The following is a 15,000-nucleotide window of genomic DNA, read 5'->3' on the forward strand; positions in this document are numbered from 1 at the left end:
CACAGAGTTTTTGGTTCCCAGAACCTGCTTCTGCATTTTCATATGTGCTTTTAAATGTGGTCTCTCCTTTACCGCTAAAAGGTGGGAGAAGCGTCTTCTCCTGAACATCAGTCCTTGTGTCTTTGCTCTCCCAGCTGTCAAATGCAACTCTGACCTGTGAAGTTGACAAACCCTTATTATGTGATAAAAGAAAGCATCAAATACTATGATGGTGGCAGCTATATGGATATTTTAGAAGAACTGACAGGTAAGCCGGTGATTTTCTAGTAACTCAATTGCTATCGAGCTCAGAGAAATGATTTACTGCAGTTTAGAGAATTTCTTTTAATCAGATAAGCCAAGTTAATTGCACAGATAACAGCTTTGTGACAAGTACAAGATAAAACATGGTATTTTAACCTTGAGTGAAAGTGGTAATTCGTTACAACTTTAAAGGCAAGTCTATATTTCTTTTTTCCTTTGGTTCGGGGAGTGGATCTCGTTGCTTCTAAAAATACTTCTGATTGATAACACGGTAAAACTGACTTTGTACTTGGAAATATCACAAAATTACATTGTTCTAGAGCTTGGACTGCACTAAAATCTACCATAGAGTTTAGCTGTGGATATCGCAGAGCATTTGGACTGTGTTCTTGGTCTTTACAGTGGGATTTTATGCTCAAATTTTGATGCTATTGGGTAGGTATCTTTTCAACAGAGGAAATGCAGTTTATTAGCTCTTGCTGAAGAGAAAGATGCTGATGGCTAGCAGTCTCCTGGTCAAAGACAGATCTCAAAAGTAACTCTCTCAACAGGGGGGAAAGTAGCAGTGTCTGTTAGCAGCTTTCCATTTATCATCAAGGAAGTTCTGTACAATTTGGTTACTGACTCTATCCAGGAAAAAAATACCAGTTTGAAACTGGCACAGTACAGATAAGTAAAAACAGGTATGAAAGGATGATTCTTCTTATGGTTAAAAAAAAAATCACTTTGAAATTAAAAGTGCGGATCTAATGCAATGAACTACCAATTTATAATTTTGATCAACATCATATAATGGAGTATTCCCAAAACAGGCAGATCAATAGATGCAAATGTCACTAGTGAGGTTGTTCATGACCCTGAGCAAAGCAAAGATCTGGTTTCATGTAAATGAATCTATTCAGTGCTGGAAACCACGGACACAGTGCCAGGATACAGATGTATTCCCCAAAAAATCACTCAGTTTAGTGTGAGTTGTGGGATAGAGGTGAAGGTGGGTGAGAATTCAGGGCTAAAGTGTGTATCTCATGAAAAGTAACCTAAGGGAGGATACATAGGCAAGTTTAACTGGATTTTTTTGTGCATTTGCTCCCTTTTGCCTTAGCCAAAAAAAGTGGGAAACTTTGAAAAGTAAATGCCATCCTTTTGAGAAGGAGCTTCATAACAGTGCAGAGCTGTATTTGTACCAGACATCCAGAGCAGTCTTGCAAGATCTTAAGGCTGCTAATGTTTTAAATAACACAGTGGCAGGCAAGATAACCACTTAGTGTCGTGAAATAGCATTAAACACACAATTAGTCCGAAGTTTCCTAATAGCAACAAGCAACTGAATAAAATGGTATAATAAGTGTGTGGTTGTTTCCCAAATCAGGTAGGTTAGCAGATATAAAGGTGTGGTGGTGGATTCCTCCTCTTTTTATTCTGGGCATTTGGAGGGGAACCTCTTGGTTATAAATTCCTTGAATGAAAAATAAAGAGTATCATTTGCCAAAGGCCTTGTTTGAGTGAACTGTCCTGTGTTCATGGAGCAACAGCAAGGAATATGAGCTGCCCTCAACACCAAAAGGATTAATTTAAGCTTGGATGGTCAGCTAGGACCATTTAAAAGGCAGAATACTTCCTTGTGTAAAGAAGGCAAAGCATGTCATAAACAAGGAGAAGAAAAAGGAGCAGAGGTTTGGCAGAGAGATGGGGAACTTCTGTCCACAAATACACTGTGCTACTTAATGTCTCTATCACTCCCAGCTTCCAACAGTACTTCCTCTTCATCTTTTCCAGTTTATCTATGTATGTAAGTACTTTCACATGTAATTTTCTCTCCTAGCTGAAATAATGCTTTATGCTTTGTTTGCAAGGTAACTGCAAACTTATCATCTTGATTTTCATCTCTCCCCCCCCCAACCATAATAGAACTAGTTTTTCTTCATATTTTTTCTTTATATATAGAAATTTGTGTTGAAGTTGACGTTGGTATTGTTGAAATACTGGTTTCTTTCTTTGAGAAGCACTGTTTTTCTCAAGTAATCCAGATACTGCTGTTCTTCAGCTGCTTGATTTTTTTTTTTTGATTTTAAAAGCAAAGTCAAACATGTCAGAATTCAGTAACAGTCCTTTTTGTCTGCCTGCCATCAGTGAGACAGCTGAGAGTGCACATCTATGCCTGTGCGTATGTATTAAAGCAATTTCCAAAGAATGAGCTTTGCTTGAGTTTTCTTGCACAAATTTTCTCTTAGAATGGGTTTTAGAAAAGTGCAGAAAACTGTAGCTAAAAATGTGATGTGTTTGAGCAGGATATTTATAGCACTGAGCTATAATGACTGTTCCCTCTCACAGAAATTCTCCTATGTTGCTGCATTTCTCAATTATTACTTTTGTGCTCATTTTTTTATCAATAAAAATTACAACAGCAGACCATTTAAGATGACAATTTCACACAAGCTGGTTCTTTTTCAGCACTCCTAGCTATTTCTTTTGAAATGAACTTCTGTGAAATACATAAATACCAATAGAGATGTGCAGCTTGCTCTCTTGAGTGGCTGATGGAAAATCAGTATTGGAGGAGTATTCATGGAGTTGTGTTTGTGTATGAATCTAAAACATAGAGTAATTTAATTTTCATTGGTGACTACAAGTATCATTTGCATGTGGTTGGCCTGGAAGTAACTTAAGGAATCTGAACATGTGATCCATAAAATCAGCAACATCAATGTATGCTGATTCCTGGGCGTGTTTTTGGAAAGAAGCACTTTGTCAAGTGGTGAATACACTTTGTGTTCTGTGGTTTTGCTGTGGTTTCTCCCCTTGAAATAGAGAGTCTGTTGATAACTATCCAGGAGAAGATTCTCCATAGCTCCACATTAGAGCTGTTAGCCCCGCGAGCTGTGCTTTCCAGGGAAGCCAGGCAGCACTGGCTGTTCAGATGCCTGCCACTAAATGGTAGGGACAGATGTTAAAGATGCCTGAACACAGTTTAAGTTCAGCTAGCTTGCAGGCTTCACTTGCACAAACACGTTGGGAAATCCCTCTTCAATGGGGTCACATTTGGTGCACTGCGAATTCACACGCCGAGTTCTTGGAACCTCGGTAGCGAAGCTTAAATTTCTGCAAGGCTTGAGGTGCTGTGAGATTGTCATGGTTTTGCTTCAGCATTTACAAATCTTGTCACTGTACCCAAAGCCACAGACAAGTGTATGAGTCTCAGATCTGCAGACAAAGAAAGGCAAATAAATGCCTGGCATAGGAATTTAAGCCATTCAAGTACGAAACTCCGGCAAGCATCCATTTCCGTTTTTTAAAAATATTGTTCTTCTGAAGTTTGAGGTTTGGTGTTTTGTGGTTTTGTTGTTTGTGAGGTTGGTTTTTTAGTGGGTTTTTTTTCCTTTTTTTTTTCCCCTCAAATCTTCAAGAAAAAACCTTGAAACTTAAAAACTACTTTCTTTGAGAACAGGGCAGGTGTTGGTACCTACTTTTCACATCCCTCTTCTTTTACATGCAGCAGTTCAGTTATGGAATCAGCCGCTGAATTTGCTGTTGGCAGTTGCCTGAATTTCCTCTCAGTACTTAGGAGGATGATCTCTATTTCTTTCTCTCCTCTGGTTCTGGAGGCTCAACAGACTGGTGCCTACCTGGGGAGTGAGTTTGAGTAGTGGTTTAAGGATTGTAGTCAAGTGTCATGTGCTTGTAAAAGGTGGGAGAAGACAGTCTTTCATTCCCAAATATTGTAATTGCCTCACTGAGTGTTTTTCTATGCAAAGTTGAACAAACTATGAATGTGACATTAGACTTGCAGCATGTTTCAACTACGTGGATGTTAATTGGAGTAGGGAATGGAATTGCATTTTCCCAGTGCCAAGTAGCCAACACCATTCTGTGTGAGATGTGGTGAATGCTGGAGTCTAAACCTGCTGATCTATTGTATTTTCAAACATATACATGTTATCCTTAGTCCCAGCTGTGTTCAAAGATACAGCTAGCACTGGCTGGCTTGGAAATTCTGTGATATGGTGGTCTCTATTTCAGTATTTTCTACTACATTCCTCTAGGATGGATCACTTGCCAAAATCTTGAAATAAGATTAATAGTAATTGTAATGATGTTCAAAACCTGAATGTTCTTCCTGGATAGACATTATAGCAAACTACGTAATACACACGTGATCTAAAAGGCAGAGATGAGTTTAATTTGTCATAAATAGGAGTTTGGTTCCCCTGCTTTTGTGTCAGTTTTTAACTTCATATCACTGCCTTATCAAAATGGTTGGGTGCTTCAGAATGTCTTCAGACAAGCCAAAGGAATGTAGTGTTAAAGCCTAAAAAACAATATAATCTAGTTTTTTAGGCACTCTCTCTGAGATTCGTTAAGTAGAAGTGAGAAAACGGATATTGCCAACTTTTCTCAATTTTCAAAACTGTCAAAATCACTTAATAAGGCCCATGTCATCTGTATAAATAAAACTTAGTACTGTCTTTGAGGCTAACCAATTAAAGCAAAGATTCTGAGTGTATTAACAGTAACGATAAGTCTATTGACTGTAATAGTAAGGGATTGTGTTCAGTATCATGGATTTTGTCTTTGGGAAGTGAGTGACACTTTCTAAACTCTTGTTAAGTCAATGACAATTTTTGTATGTCATTGTTTCAGCAGTTTGTAACATGTTAATACATTGATTATGAGAAAATCGAGTAGTAGAAATTCTTATGACAGTGATTTTTTTTTTTTTTTGGTCACGTGACCTTTAGCACTGGGAACTAAGTGATTGGAGGAATAGGACAGTAAAAGATAAGAAAGCCAGCATATATAAACTGCACAGCAGGCTGTGTGCCCAGAGCTTATACAGGGCTCTGGTTCTTCTTTGGGAAGGAGTTGTGGAACAAGCATCCCCAAATTAATTAAAGTATAAAAGGGGGGACTTGAAGTCCAGCAGATAACTAGATTTAAATAATGAAATAGTCTTGTCTTCTTGGTTTCTAGAAGAGGATGATCTCTGTTAATTTTGTATCGATCTTCTACACTAAAAACCAAAGCAAGACCCAAAGAGCTTTTACAATAACCCCAAACTGGTGACTTCAAAGAGTTATGAAACCATTTGTAGTGTCACAGTTCAGAGCCTTGGGGAAAGGGTGATTATTTCTTTCATTTTACATTTATAATAAATTGGAGCAAGGCTTTTGAGCTGCTGGAGAGAGAACTACAGTGAAGCAAATATCTAATGTGTCCTGTGAAGTCTGTACAGGAGTAAAGATAATGCAGGGACATGTGTGGGGAGATGTAGGCACATCTCTCCTCGTTCTTCTCTCACTTACCTACCAGCATTTTCTGGTTGCTTTTGTCTAAACAGACATCTGGGTTTTTCACTTCATCTTAATCATCTTTGGAACATCAGTAATCAGCTTTAGGACTTCAATTAAGTTTAATGCACATTGAGGGAAGCTCATAAAGTGGTCCTATGGGACCCTTTGAGCATATGGGCACAATATTGTGTCCAATGCACTTTTCAAGATTGGCCAAATGCACTTCAGTAAAGTAGTAAAATGGTGCCATTTGTAAAACTCTTTTATTAAAACTTATTAAACTCTTTCATAAAGCTCTTGTACCTCTACAGTGCATCTGCTAAATGTGATGAGCTTTTTACTGTAAGTGGATCTAAACTTAATTCTAAAAATGGAGTGCTTTGTTTGGAGATTACTGTTGGAATACCTGATGAGTCTTTTGGTCTCTGCCTTTTCTATCAGAGCCCCTTTTTAAAATGTGATTGTGAAAATGCAATGAATACAGTAAATAGAACCTGAAAAATTTCAAGGTGTTAACAAGAATTTGCTGCTGTTTTGAGACCTGAAGATTTCAAATGCTTCCTTCCCCCTCACACCCCCACCCCTAGAGAAAATGCAAGGGAGGGTTTGAAAGTAATCTGCCAGGAATTAAGTAAAAAACTTCTCTAGATTGCTTATGGAGCAATCAACTCTTCCAGAGGAGAGGATGATGCCAACATAGAAGCAACCATACTCAGTACCAGGGCATATCTTTCTTTTACCTGTACCTATCCATCCAAGTAAGGATTGTGTGTGAAATTCTGGAAAATTATTCATCCTGTGAGTCAAAAATCTCAGGGGTCAGTGCCTTTTCTACCAGAACTGGTTTATTTTTATGAGCTATGTTCACCTGTTCATGGTGGATCCCGCTGCCAAATCTCACTCTGTTGCTGTTAGAAACAAAACACTAACAAACCTTTTTCAGGAGCTCCATTATCCACCTGGAATTGGTGGGACAGATGAAAATTTCTTTCTGATTCCATCTAGATGATCAAATGGCTAATGGGATGTGAAATACAGGCCCTCTTGTCTGCAAGTGAGCAAGATATTTGCCATCTGTCTGTCTTTTGGAAGCAGATGAAAGTGTCTGAGCTCTTTGAGAGAGAACATGTGTAAAGCCTTTCTGCTGGCTCTGAGCATCTGACATTTGTAAGTTCTTGCACAGTGGAGTAAAAATTAGCCTGACATGACTGAAATCTTTCACCACGTTTGATTCAACACTGTCGCTTGTGTATTGGAAGAAAACTCCTCTTATATCCTGGTTATTCTGTCATAGTGAATCAAATAATAGAGGAAGTTTCTGATTTTTAAAATTACTCCTTTTGTTTGGACAGTTTAAACTGCAGTTTGTTCCATGAGTACTGTAATCCTCTAAACCCTAATGGCATAATCATTGATAAGCACAATACAAAATAATTACTTACAAGTAAATATGCTGAGAAGTGCGATATTTTAAAATTACATTTTTCCTTATGCTTTCAAAGACAGATCTGGAGAACTGTTCTTGTGAAACAAGTAAGTTTTCTATTTCTCTTTTTTTTTTTTTTCTTAAGATTGTGCCATTCACAACTTGTCTGGGGATTTACTGGTACTTGCAACAGTTTGAAACACATTTTTTCAGAGTTCTACTTCAGTAGTGAAGGTTATTTTTGTTATATTTATTGATGTTGATATCTCTTCTTGCTGTAAAACAAAAAATTAGCCATAACCTTGCCTAAGGAATTGTTTTTGCTGTCACCTGTCTCAGTGATGTCCCCTTGTCAGCCTGTTTACTCATCTGTATTTTCATTTTTGTTTCCCTTTGAAAGGAAGAGATTATTTTTAGGAAATGGAAAAGTAAAAAGTCACTTAGACAAGGTTTTTGGGAAACTGCTGTGAATTGCGTGAGTTTCATCCAGGTTTTCTGCTTCCTGTCCTCTGCTGTTGATATTTACAGCATAACACTACTCTCTGCTTACCCTTGGAGCTTCTGTGAACGCTCCTTTGACAGATCTACTGTATGAGAAATGCTTTACCTGTGGTCTGAAAGACTTCTTGCTGTGGGCCAAAAACCACTTGTCCCGATGATACTGGGCTTGCACTGGTTGAGAGAGGGGGAAAAATCCTGTGGCTCCTTCCATCTGGTTTCAGGAGTGTAGGGAGAGCAGGGGCTGTGATCTGTCAGACCAGGGGAATGTTTTTTGGCCTCCAGAATAGGGTGTTCCTGCCCCTCCCTTTCACAGGAGGACATTCAGCGCATTGAAGGTGAGCTGTATTTTGGGATGTGGTTTCCAGCTGTTCTGGTATTTGCCAGACCACTTCCGTCTGCACTCACACTGGGCGAGCCCCGGTGATGCCTCTGGGCAGTTCATGCCCAGGGTGCCCTGGCTGCAGGCTCCAGGGCCAGCAGAACTGTTGTCTGGGCTCTGCCCCACTGACAATACTGTCATCTCAACAGCAAAAGTGTGCTTTGGTAGTGGGAATGTAAGAGCTTTAGACAGAATCATAGAATCAGCTGGGTTGGAAGGGACCTCCGAGATCATCAAGTCCAACCCTCGATCCAACACCGCCGTGGTTCCCAGCCCATGGCATTGATGCCGCATCCAGATGCCTCCAGGGATGGAGAATCCACCACTTCCCTGGGCAGCCCATTCCAATGGCTGATTACCCTCTCTGGAAAGAATTTCTTCCTAATATCCAACCTAAACCTCCCCTGGCACAGCTTAAGACCGAGCCCTCTTGTCTTACTGATCTCTGCCTGGGAAAAGAGACCAACCCCCACCTGGGTTCCCCCTCCTGTCAGGGAGCTGCAGAGAGTGATGAGGTCTCCCCTGAGCCTCCTCTTCTCCAGGCTGAACAGCCCCAGCTCCCTCAGCCTCTCCTCACAGCACTTGTGCTCCAGTCCCTTCCCCAGCCTTGTTGCTTTTCTCTGGACCTGCTCCAGCCCCTCAATGTCCTTCCTGGACTGAGTGGCCCAGAACTGGACACAGCACTCCAGGGGTGGCCTCACCAGTGCTGAGTAGAGGGGAAGAATCACTTCCTTGGACCTGTTGGCCACACTGTTCCTGATCCAGGCCAGGATCCATTGGCCTTCTTGGCCACCTGGGCACACTGCTGGCTCATGTTCAGCTTTCTGTCAAGACCAGTCCTTGACCAGTCCCCCCCGTCCTCTGCAAAGCCAAAGAATCAACTTTGGATTCCTGCAGACTTGCATCCAGCCAGAAAGTGTGGCTGCCACTTGGCTCTGGCTAATGAATGTTTTTGAAAACATGGGGGGGATGAATAAAACTTTTTAAAAAAGTAAAGTTTTCCAGTGACAAAATGTTCTTCCTTTATACTCCATTTGTGCTTCTGTGAATTATGAAATGTTAGCGTAGGCTTAGAACTTCAGCTGATGGAAAGTTGTTCATTTTTGGTGAAGCCCTCAGAGCTGTGGCTGTGCTGGTTTTGAGTTATTTTTTCCTGCAAGTTTTTGTAGCACTAAAATCTATTTAATAAATGTTGTTGTGGTTTCTAGTCCTACAAACTACTATCATTTGTAAACTTGAAGGACATGTATTTTCTTTACCATGAATGGAATTTCTTGCTTTCCAAACATTAGGAAAGGCTGCAAGGCAGTGCAGGCTTGGGTCTGCACCGAAATGTGTTCATTCATGTGTCATTTTTTAATGATTTAACTGCTTCAGAGGAGAAAGGGCTGTGGCAAGTTAGTGTTTCAGTTACTTTCATACAAAAGGAGGGGCAAGTGCATCATGACACGATGATGTTTATTTGTTTTTCTGTATTACTTTATGGAGTCTTGTATTATCATCATTTTTGCTTTATTATGTCTCATGTCATATTAGGACAATATTTTCACGGTGTTTTGGTCTAAACCAGAAAAATACTTTTAAAGCTATTACTGTGTTCTGAAGTTTCTCATCTTACCTTCAGAAATAACTTTATAAGCCTAAGTTTCATTTCAAGCCAATGAATCACACATTCCTGTGTGCTGTGGCTCTTTTGAAAACAGGTTTTAAGACATTTTGTGCTTCATTCTTTAAGAAATATTATCCAGTATGCTTGAAAGGCTGGGTTTGAGAGAGGAAAGAGTCTGAATCTTCATGTCTCCTGAAGCTAAATTTGGCTTTGTAAGGGGACTGTGTATGTGTGTGTGAGAGAGAAGGGACAGATTGTATTTTTATTAAACGGAGTGGATGGGTGCAAGTCGGGGCTTTTAGGGAGGTCTTATTGGGAGAATTATTTGTGGAATGCAAAAGAGGTGCACAAAAAAAAAGATTCAGCCTAGGTAACTGTTATAGCCCATGCCATTCAAAGGAATTGGGGTGGACAAACCCCAAATAAGTCATGAGGAATACCCAATTTTTAAGAAGAAATAAGAGACAAATGAAACCAGTTACACTTATGGATTGTTTCTTCCCCTTCCTAAGTACCTCCTCTCCCGGCTTATTTGAGACAGCTCTAAATTTAGAAAACATACCAAAACATAACCTTTCTGAAGGAGCCTGCAGGCATTTAAAGATGTCTGTGTGGAACTGCAGTGTCGTTCCAGCAGCCAGGAGGACTGCAGGAGCTGGGAGCTGGAAGCCTGCCACTGCACTTCATTGTTCACTGCCTTTGCACAATAAAGCAGAGGAGACAGCAACCAGCTCTGTTGTTAGTGTTAAAAAGTAATTACTGAGGAGATGATTTCAGCTTCAAATCTCCACACCTTGCTATTACCATCCAAATGCCTGCAAACACAGAAGCCACCATTGTTTAATCCCTGCCATTCTGCAGTTTCTTCCTCACTGGGAGAAGCACCTTGCCATGAAAATTAAAGGGGTTAGTGACAGTGAAGACAAAGGGAAAAGGAGATGAAGGTGTTTGCATTCCCTGTGACAGCTTAAAGTTTGACATAGCAGCTTAAACACTCACCTTCCCAGGCCACATGCCCATGTCACTGTTCCCACTGAGAGTCCCATGTCTCTTCGTGCTCAGAATGTTTGGCTGGTTTTTATATTTTTGTTAGTTAATAAAATTGTTTTCTAAGCCCTTTCTCTCTCTCTTTTTTTAATTTTTCTTCTCTTTTTTATCTGCCCCAAAGGAAATAATTTGATATAACCCAAATTTTCCTTAGTTCATACCTGTCAGAACTCTTCATATTTTGTCAATTAACCATTTTGTGAAATCCAGTGCAGGTTTGGTATTTCCTGTTAGGGTTTGGGTTTTGGACAAAACTGAAGAAAACTCCTGGGAGTAAGGTGGAGAAACATTCTTCATCTAGGTGTGTCTTCTTGAGCGATGAGTAATGGAGTGGCTTGGTCCACATTCCTATTCCCTAATCTCTCTGATTCTTACAACTGCTTTACCCTTTCAAATCAAATGGTTTATAGGAAGGACTCTCCCTGTGTGTGCAGGGCTCCCTGTACCAGAATGGGATTTTCTGACTTACCCTCCTTGTGGGTTATTTACAAGCTCTTAACACACTGGTTTGCAACTCACTTTCTTCCAGCAGCTTTGTGTGTGTTGATCATTGCCAGAAACACAATCATTTTCTACCACAAAACCTGTCTAGCATCCATGATCAGAGAACAGCTTGCTTGCTCCTGGTAGTTTTGTTCCTCATCTGTTGGAATGTCGTGAGCAAATATTTTGCAGATATGTCCAACTATAAATGTGCTTTTCTGATTGCAAACTCAGAAGTGCTGCTTACACCACTGTGATTGCACCCTCTTACCCCAAGCTCAACTGAGGAGATTGAACTTAACCTTGTGATGCTTGGGTTGGTCTTCTTTAAATAGCAAACTATTTAAATGGGACATTTAACCATCTGCTTTTTTGGCATCTGAGAGGCTGATAAGGTTCTTTATGTTAGAGTTTGAGGGAATTTTAAATGCAGTTGCCTGCAGCCAGTTCTGTTTCCCTGTTTAATAACAATTTGGTGTGAAGTGGAAGTGGAAAACACTGATTAAGTGTTTTGATACTATTTGTTGTCCAAGCCACATTCGTAACTTGTTCTATTGATGTTTTGTTGGAACTGAAATTACGAACACGCTTTTGGCAAATACTCTCCATTTTTAGCTAAGTGGTCAATAAATTTTGGCTTTTGCTATTGTAGATTGCTTTAATGGTAATATATCCTTGTTCACCAGGAAGAAACATATGCTTACTTACACTTTTTATTAAACAAAATACTTGAGTGGTGACCTCTGCAAACATGGCCAGCCAGCAGCCTGGTGATGTGTGCACATAGTTGCTATTTAGAAGATTCTCTATGCAGTAAACCATCTCAAATATGTTCCTTAGTAGTCTCTTGGATGTGGACAGGAACACATCAAGAAAGAAAAGCATTCTGAAAGAGGACATGTTATGATTCCATCGTGAAGGGATAGAAAGCATTTGGTCCAGTGCTTGTAAGGCAACTGCTGGAGGTATCTAAGAGAGGAAAGCAAGCTCTTTTTGCTCAAAACTGACTGTGATAGTTCATGGAGAAGGTGAACAGCCTTCTGCCACTGCTTGTATTTGTTAAGCTTATCTAATAGGCTGCCTGTGTTCCTTGTAAACCAGTAAGTTAACACACTTGCACTTGCTTGAAAAGCTGAGGTTCTGAGGTTCTGCACTGCTTGTTACTTCATTTAAACTCAATTAATTATCCTCACGCTGGTGAAAGTCCTACTCCGTGCCTTCCCTGTGGGGAGAACTCCTCTGCATTGGTGAAACTAATACTTCTTGGAACTACCCCAGGAATGCCACTGTGCGTTCCAGGGATGCTGCTAAAACCATCCCTAGGACTTCAGAGCCCTCAGGAGTGTTTTAGCTACACTATTATGTAGTGTACCAAATGCATAGTGTGTGGACTCTGTATTGAAATAATGAGATGGAAATGAGATGGAAAACTTCTACCTGTACTTATTGCATGGTATTCTCCCTTCTCAAGTGCTCAGTAAAAGCTGTAAAACAAAAATGCTCTGGTACCTGTACTTTAAAGGGCAAATTGTTGGTTGCACATCGAGGATACTCTGCCAGTTTAGGTAAACAGGGATTATTCTTTCATTCACACAGGACTGTATGGAAAACAAGTCCTGCCATATCAGTGATTACTTGAAAAATCAAATGGAGGTTTTGAGGGTTTTTTTCAGCTGTAATTGCCCACATCTTCCAATCTGAGAAATATATACATGGAAATTGGGATATAATTGCTTTAATTGCTATTGAACTTAATTACTTGAAAACAATGGTCAAGCACCACAAGAATTGTTCATGAGCTGAATAAAATATCTTAAATGAATTTGTCAGTCGTCTGGGTGCTGACATTTGAAATACTGGCTTAGGTTTTGTTTTTCTCAAAACAAAGGTAATGTTCCAACTGATTTCCAAAGATAATCTGATAGCAAGTGCTTGTGATTTTCTTTTTTTTTATCCTCCCTTTCCCCCCCACACCCCTTTTTTGTTTCTTTTGACTGGACTGCTTGGAGAGAAGAGGAAGAGAAAGGGCACTGATGCAGCTTTTGGCTGGAAGATCTGAGCGGGATGAAAAGCAGTGGTGGGAGTATCTTTACAAGTAGTTGCAAAAGGAAAGTCTCTGCTACAGGACTGAGGTGGTTTTTACAGCTTAGGATGTACTGAATGTTATATTTTCGGCTGTGAAATGTTGCTGAAGAATAAAATTATAGGATAATGTTGTGAATCAAAAATTAAGATAAGAATAAAAGTGTTTCATTTTTTTTAAGTGAAGAAAATACAGAAATTACTGTACACTCTGATGTAAATGGAGCAAGAAGGTAATAGCCCTAACAGAAGGCAATTTTTTCAGTATTGAATCCTCAGCAAAGCAGACCTCCCTTTTATTTCTCAGAATTCTTTCAGAATTCTTAAGGTCATTTGCATTGTCTTTCATGTGAAGATAATGAGAACTTCAAATAACAATAATGGAGTTTTCTGTTTTCTTGTGTGTTTTGTTCTACAGGTTAAAGTGGGGAGGGAAAAACCAAACCCAGAAGCATCATTGACTGGATAGATTCTTCAACATGAATCGTGCTTTTAGCAGAAAGAAAGGTAAGTAATATAGTCTATATTCCCTGGAGACATAAATGCCCTGTAAAAATTCTTTGGAATATTAAGAATTATACAAGGAAGCACTTAATAATTGCAGTGAATTAACTAGGTAGGAACGAGCAGCCTTCCATAAGATGTACAGAGCAAAGGATTCCTGATTGGCAGTTACAGAGCTTTCTGAACTCTAAAGCTTATGTTGAATTTCGGTTTGGGGTTTTTTTATTGCAAGATGTGTGTACACACACACACATGTACTTATATTTATAGAATACATTCACTTTTTCCTTTTTTTGCCTGCATACACCAAAGGACGTGCGGGAGGGTTTTAGAACTTCCAAAGTGTTAGTGACTCCTGTATTATATATATTCACTGGATTCTTATTCTTGGAGAAGCTATTTTAGAAAACTGTGTTTAATATACCTGAAATATCTCATGCAGCAGGATGTTTCTTTGCTTTAAGAAGCTATTCTGCATTTGTGGCAATCTGAAATGGTATGATTTCCAAAAGAATATTGAGCCAGTAAATATTCAGAGTTTTATATATGTTGCTCCTTTGGCTTGCTTATTCTCTTTTCATCGTCTATTTATGATTAAACATAACTCTTTAGATGGAGCATCAGAGATGCAGCTTTTTTTACTGACAGCTTTACTGCTGTTTTGCTCATTTGTTTGTAAGGTAGAAAATACACAGTATTCATCCCTTTATTTTTTTTTTTTATATTTTCTTCTAAAGATCTCTGAGTGTGATACACACTGAGCTGAAGCCCCTGTGTCAATAACCAGGTGTAACCTCAGTGGGATGAAGTGTAAATATTTTGCTTATGAAAAAAGAATTTCTGCTTTGGCATGGATGTCAAAGCTGGAAATCAAAGGAATCTGCCCTCCCTTAGAACAACGTACAATGGCAGCACCACTGCACCCCTGCTCGTGTAGTACATTTATTTTTTAAAGCCAGATAAATAAAGGGAAGGGAAGCCCAGAATGTCAGCAGGTGTTGGAAAAGGAAGATACACTTATTCCCAAAGGATACAGAACAGGATGAAAGATCATTTAATATCCCAGTAGCACAAAGAAATAAGTTAAATCCACAGCCTGTGCTCTTCTCTGCTGTATTTCCTTGTGTTGGTGTTTGTAACACCTCTGCCAAGGGAGCTGTAGCTCCCAGCTGCCAAGCTTCTTCCAGATCATCTGAGACCATTTCCAACATATTTTTTAATTCGGGATTGATTTATCTGGGAAAGAAACTTGGAGTGTGTAGATTGTTTTATCTAGGAGACCCTATAACTTTTTTCCTTTTTTTTTTTTCAATAATTCTTTCTGATAACGTTTGAAACTCAGCCTCCCATGTTTCAGCAACAGACCAGTTGTGTTTTATGGGATATTTCCTCAGTGTTTTCACTTGCACTCAGAGCACTAAAATGCTCTTTCACTATT

The 15,000-nt window shown here is 39.5% G+C and overlaps 1 protein-coding gene across 6 annotated transcripts in view; it reads left to right on the forward strand.

The window, feature by feature from the left end:
• GULP1 (GULP PTB domain containing engulfment adaptor 1) overlaps positions 1–15,000 on the forward strand; it is a 155,006-nt gene that overhangs the window by 60,025 nt on the left and 79,981 nt on the right. For all 6 annotated transcript variants that reach the window (XM_032692805.1, XM_032692803.1, XM_032692804.1 and 3 more), the window contains exon 2: positions 13,477–13,565. In XM_032692805.1, the coding sequence (XP_032548696.1) occupies positions 13,538–13,565 (28 nt within the window). In that variant the 5' untranslated portion in view covers positions 13,477–13,537. The remainder of the gene's footprint in view (positions 1–13,476; positions 13,566–15,000) is intronic.

Source organism: Chiroxiphia lanceolata, chromosome 7 (assembly GCF_009829145.1).
Source record: "Chiroxiphia lanceolata isolate bChiLan1 chromosome 7, bChiLan1.pri, whole genome shotgun sequence".
NCBI classification, from domain to species: domain Eukaryota; kingdom Metazoa; phylum Chordata; class Aves; order Passeriformes; family Pipridae; genus Chiroxiphia; species Chiroxiphia lanceolata.